Consider the following 6215-nt stretch of genomic DNA (forward strand, 5'->3'; position numbering starts at 1 on the left):
CTGGTTTGACAGCATACTGCATACTGTGTATTTGAGACGAGGAACATGGTCTGAACAATAAAGACTTTTATAGATTCCTCCAGATTAGGGCATATATCCAAAAATATTAATCATAAATTACGATAAATATCCAGACAAACAAAGTATTTATGGAAGCGTACACTTTAAACAATACTCAAAAGACAAATCTCAAAGTTATATAAGGGGCTACAACAAACAAAGGAAACACTGTCACGCAAAACAAAAATGTGCAAAAGAAGGAAACCGGGAAAATACAGACCAGGAATGGGAAGCCCTTTCTGAAACTCAATAGAAAACTTCTAACTCATGGCGAGAGTTCTGCTGGAAAAATCTTGTTAGGTTCTTTATAACTCCAGCCCAAAGGAAGCATTGTACAAACTCTTCATTCTGCTGGAGGAAATGTGAAGGACTGGAAGAAAATCATCTTCATGTCTTCTGGACATGTCAACAAATAATCCACTTCTGGATGGAAGTACATAAAGTCCTAGAGACAGTGTTTCAGATGGACATCCCCCTCAAGATGGAGACTCTATACATGGGAGTTTAGGATAATGAAAATGTCAGACTACATATCTGTTTCAGATACTGAGTGGGACAGCAAGGAAAGCAACAACAAGAAAGTGTCTTAAACCAGGGAGGACAATGTTAAATGACTGGATAGACACTGTTAATAAGGTTTATAGAGGGAAAAGATAACTTTTTGTATAAGGATGCAACAAAAAGATGGAGGAGTTGGATTGAGTTTGTAATATCTGTCAGAACTGATTTAGTTGAGAACAGATGTCATTGTAGACCTAGGTTCTTCTGTTTTTAACATTTCTTTTAAGATATAGAAGGTACACCCCTAATGATTGGCTGTTTTTGTTGATTTATTGTATTTTGTATAATGGAAAAACTAATAAAGAAAAAAACAAAAAACAAAACACAGAATACCTCTTCAAACATGGCCAAAACACCACTTTGTCGTGTGGTATCTTGTATATTAAGAAAGTTTGCTGTTAAAAATACAATAGTTGGAAGAAAGCTTTATTTGTAGTTCTGAAAGTACATGTGAAAATCCCCCAGAATGGACCTGCAGGACAGAGCAGAACGTTTTACTCTTCTTCAGAACCGTCCAGGCACCAATCATCTCTGGTTCTGAAGTGTCCTATGGATTGAGTGCTTGGACTGCCCAGCAGAACCTCACTGTGTCCGACAGACTTGGCTGCACTTGGTTTATATGAAGAGAACCGTGAATTCTGCTTTTATTTACACGTCTGTCCACCAATAAAAAGCTTCAATAAAAGCTGTGCATCTCTGGGTTCTTCAGCATCTCATCCATGCTGCGTTGCTGCCACCAAAGCAAATAGATTTGAGCCCCCCCTCTTGAAATAGAAAACAGTCTTGACAGGCATGAAGCTGATGAAGTGGTCAACCCTGGAAGGCGTGGAGCTCCTCTTCACTAAAGCCCAGCTGCTTCAGCAACCTGAGAGGAAACAGACGAAAACCAATGTGGAAACAACTCTGGGCCTCGTTTCAAGCAGGGGGGTACCCAAACGTTTTCTTGTGAGGGTCACATAACTGTTTTCTCTTCTGATGGGGGCCACAGCCTAAACGTAAACAGTTATGGTTTTCCAGAAAGCCACACATGGTCAAATTTTTAATAATTCCTGTCTGTAATCTTCACAGAAAAAATAATACGAAAACATTTTAAATGAAACCAATAAACAGTCTATGCTCACCTGTCACAGTTCAGACTGCAGAAGGTGGAATGAGAAGTCACAAAGTGAAAAGTGGGTCTGGATCAGCCAGATTTAAAAAAAACAAAACAAAAAAAAACATGCATCTCTGAGAGTGTTTGGGGGCCCAGGCCAAAAGTGGAGCCGGGCCCTAGTTTGGGGACCCCTGCTTTAAGGAGACCCCAATGGAGAAAGAAATGAGAGCTTAATCGGAGTTCTGTATTATCATAAAGAAGTCCTTTTTACAATTACCCACAACCCTAAAGTTCAGTTTTGTTCACGCATTTATATGTTTGGAGTGTTTTCATCCAAAACTGGGCTTGACTTTTACATTCAAAGATTCACTGCAGCTCAGCTAATTTTTTTTTTTTCCAGTCAATACACCTAATTGTGCTTTTGTACCTGTAATCTGATAAATTTTCAGATTTGACATTTTAGACTAATGTGTAAATGAGAAACCACAAACACAGTATAGTATAGTACAGTATAGTTCCAGTATTGCTGGAAGGAGTTGCCGTGATCCCCTCTGTTCTGACGAGATCTACTGATAAAACGCTGTGCTGCATCAGCTCAGGTAACAGCAGGTAAGGTGAATCTTGGTTCATGAACAGATCTACCAGCCTACATCCTGAACATTCAGCTCAGATCAGCTAAATGCTGGTTTGCTGCTGTACTTTCCATGACTGTAACATTGAGAGGAAAGACTTGAAAAAAGAAGAACTATGAACAGATTGATCTGTCGACTTTGAGAGGCCACGCCACAAAGCTTTTCTTCTGAAAGACAGAATGTGCTTTTTCCAAGTTCTAAAAACAAGGTTTCCTTCTGCAGTCAACACGCTTCGTCAGATAGAGTTCTTGTGTTTTAAACCTGATAACAAAATTCACAAATGGAACATTTGAAAAATTAGCTTTTATTTGATATTGAAAAGCCTATCAATGGGGCTTCCTAAAAGCAGAGCTGAAGAGCAGCTGACAGTATGAGGAGCTTGGTCGTACCGTACTGTGAGCTCGGTGAAGGCTGTGGGACCGCACACACAAACCAAGCATCTGGATCCATGCGGTCTGACCAGGAACTCTCTCAGCACATCGTCGTCCACACCACCTTTTCTGCTGTTGCTGCACAGACCCTGGGGCTCAGAGAGGACATACTCCACCTGGAACCTGAATCAGGAATCGTCTTTAAAGTATTTAAAAGGCTTTTGTCAGCCTGCTAATAGCAAACATGTCTGAAGAAAAATATTCTTTCTTTAAATTCAGATTAAGGATGTAAACTACATGGAGCTTCAAATGTGGAAACTTTCAGAAAACTACCAGCTTCACGCTTCAATGAACAAAATCCCTAAAGGGAAATATAGCAGCAGCCAAGGATAAACAGAAGCAGATTACATTTTCTGGTGTCATTGTAATGGTATTAGCAATTCATAAGTATGACCATAGAACATTACTGTTACCTTAGGATAAAAAAAAAGAAAAGATCTAAATGTTACATAAGAACATTCTGTTGTTACCGAGCAGATTCTCTTTACGTCTGCTTATTCCATGTCATTTATAAAGAATTGAGATTTCCAAACTAAAGAAGACATTCCGCTCTTTAATGACCACTGGCTTCATAGTTATGTGGAGAACATCCTGTAGGCGGAGCAGACTTCCTGGAGGGGGTGTATCTCAACGTGTGATGTCAGCACGATACCACCCGCTCGTTTTCATGGGTATGGGAGGGGCTGCTGCAGACAGTGCAGGTTTTTAGAGGATTACTCTTAAATGCATGAACAGATCAAAATGCTGCTTTTGGGTTCTTTATAGAGAGGAATGAACAGTAAAGTGCATTTAAAACCTCAAAAAGTAGAACTTTCATGGTAGGGCCCCTTTAAGTCTCTGGATGCTTTGGGAGTGTCTTAGCCGACACGTCTTTGCAGCATCGTTTGCCAGTTGAGAACCGTACCACTGGACTGGCAGATGAGGACCGGGGCTTCTCTTTTTTTTCTATTGTGAAATTGTTCCCAGTCGTCTTTTAATTATGACTAAGCAGTTTTTTGCCAAAATCAAAAAGTCTGGGTCACTTTTTAAAGACCTACTTTCTGCAGAGCAACGGAAGATCATTAGAAATTCGCTTCTGGGTTGTGGGCAGGACTGTCGTTGCGGAAGTTAGCTTCACTAATTTCCCAGTATTCCTTGGTTTACATCTCTCCCGCTAGCTTATAGCACCTCACAAGCCCAAGCTAACATTAGTGTAGCAAAAAAACAGCGAATAATATTGGAGCTATCTGGCTGTACAGCTAAGGCGCGAAAAACGAAGACGTACACGGGTCTATTTGTCTGAAAGTGAATGAATCCCAATTGGAATGGAGCAGGGAATCTTTGACCCGCCCATGGCAGCATCACAACAAACACAAGCTTTTTCAGGAGCAGCTCCTTATCTGCTCAATTTGAACAAAGAAATACTCGGAAATGCAGTTTTAAACTTAAATTGTTTTATATACATGTCCTCCATGATGAGGAAAATCCTACAAAAACATATTAAAACCACCAAAAACACCATTTTCATTGGAGTGGGTATTTATGTACAAAGGTTTGGTACTCCCTCCATCTCTGGTCACATTTATTCATCTATGTGAGTCTTTAAAAGTCAAAGAGCAGACAGTTGCTGCATACAGCTGACGCCAGCAGCATCTAGTTAAGGTGGGTCACAGTCTGACCTCACATAGATCTATGTGGACTGAAAGTCCTAAAAAACAACATTTTGTGGCATAAAGTCTCACTAACTTTTGAACTTCAATATCATAGGAAAGTGTATTGACACAAGATTGTCATAAACACAAAAGTGTAGAGATTTAAAGCTTCCAGTACCTTTCATCATCAGCTGCAAGCTCATCCAGTTCATTGTGCCATAAAATGTCTTCCTTGCGGCGGTTAAAAAAGAGCAGCTTTGTTTTCCTGAGAACAAAAGGAAAACAAAATTAGCCAGCACCGATCTCGCTCTGCAGCAGCTTGTGATCATCACAAGAAGTCAAATAAAGCATCACTTCAGAGGGAAAGTTCACCTCTTAGTTTTTTTGTACAGATGATGAAACAATCATTTGTTGAAAAAAAAAATAAAGAAACTAAGTCTAAATTGCTCAATTCCTCCTCATGTCTCATCTTTTTCTCATTAGATTCTCTTCTGCTTCATCCCGGTCTTCAAAATGACAAATTCACCAAGTAGGTTAAAGGAAACTGTAAAACCACTAATTTTTCGACCGTCTTTTTTATGTCCTGTCCAGCAAATTGCAGCTGAATGCACATGTATAGAGCTAAAATACACCCAGTTTTGTTTGAAACCCAAATTAAACTAATTGAAAAAAATATGGTGTTTGGCCTTAAAAAAGTAAAATGTCCAAAACTTTTTGCAGTACTGAAATAAACTGAATTATTTTCAGCTTCAAATGTTCTGTTGTTTAGGTTCCAAAACTCAAAATTTCAATTTCAGAACTTTTTCTTTCAGTTTAATTTTTTTTTTTGCTTTCATCTTTTTTTTGTTTTGTTTTTGAATCTGAAAATTTCAGTTTCAAAACTTTTGGCCCTGTTGTGGTGCGTTGGGGCGGGGCTAACGCGAGGGACCAATCAAAACAGATGAGGGTGGTAACTTCAGTCCCGGTGCATTCACCGACTCTGAGAACTTGGATAATTACGGTCAGAAAATGTCTGTTTAGTCTGTACTATTATAGTCTGAAGTTGTCCATAGACGGCTGTAAAAAGCCTGTCGGGAGGGGAACCCCCAAACCCCGTGGTGGACACCTGAAGTACAAGATGCCGTCAAGTTGAATAAGGAGTCCTATCAGGCCTGGCTGGTCTGTGGGACTCCAGAGGCAGCAGGCAGGTACCAGCAGTCTAGGCGAGCTGCAGCTTGGCTGCTACTGAAGCATATACTCGGTCCTGGGAGGAGTTTGGTGAGGCCATGGAGAAGGGCTATCGGTTGGCCTCAAAGAGATTGTGGCAAACCATCCGGCGTCTCAGGAGGGGAAAGCGGTTTTCTGCAGGCACCGTTTTCTGCAGGCACCGTTTTCAGTGCAGGTGGGGAGCTGCAGACTTTGACTGGAGACGTAGTTGGGCAATGGAAGGAATATTTCAGGGATCTCCTCAATCCTGCTGACATGCCTTCCGTTGAGGAAGCATTGGCTGAGGACTTTGGGGTGGAATTGTCCATCACCCGAGGACCCCCACATCTAAAGTAATGAACACCAGTTTGAACCACGCTGAACCTTGAACTGTCTGCGTACCACTCTCTGTTTGTCTTGTTCTTGGTTGTACTGAAAAATAAGGAATTTCCCCCCCGAGGGATTAATAAAGTATATTGATTGATTGATTTTCGTGGGTATGGAAGGGGCTGCTGCAGACAGTGCAGGTTTTTAGAGGATTACTCTTAAATCCATGGAAAGATCAAAATGCCGCTTTGGGGTTCTTTATAGCGAGGAATGAACAGTACAATGGACTTAAAAC

The 6215-nt window shown here is 40.7% G+C and overlaps 1 protein-coding gene across 1 annotated transcript in view; it reads right to left on the reverse strand.

Moving 5' to 3' along the window:
• Window positions 1-1026: 1026 nt before the first annotated feature.
• Window positions 1027-6215, reverse strand: part of LOC112139233 (cytochrome b5 reductase 4) — a gene marked incomplete in the record, with an annotated part of 66185 nt that continues 60996 nt past the window's right edge. The window contains 3 exon segments of the mRNA XM_024261965.2: window positions 1027-1486; window positions 2736-2900; window positions 4587-4673. Coding sequence (XP_024117733.1) covers window positions 1432-1486; window positions 2736-2900; window positions 4587-4673 — 307 coding nt within the window.

The sequence above is a fragment of the Oryzias melastigma genome, unplaced genomic scaffold (genome assembly GCF_002922805.2).
Source record: "Oryzias melastigma strain HK-1 unplaced genomic scaffold, ASM292280v2 sc00336, whole genome shotgun sequence".
Lineage (NCBI taxonomy): Eukaryota > Metazoa > Chordata > Actinopteri > Beloniformes > Adrianichthyidae > Oryzias > Oryzias melastigma.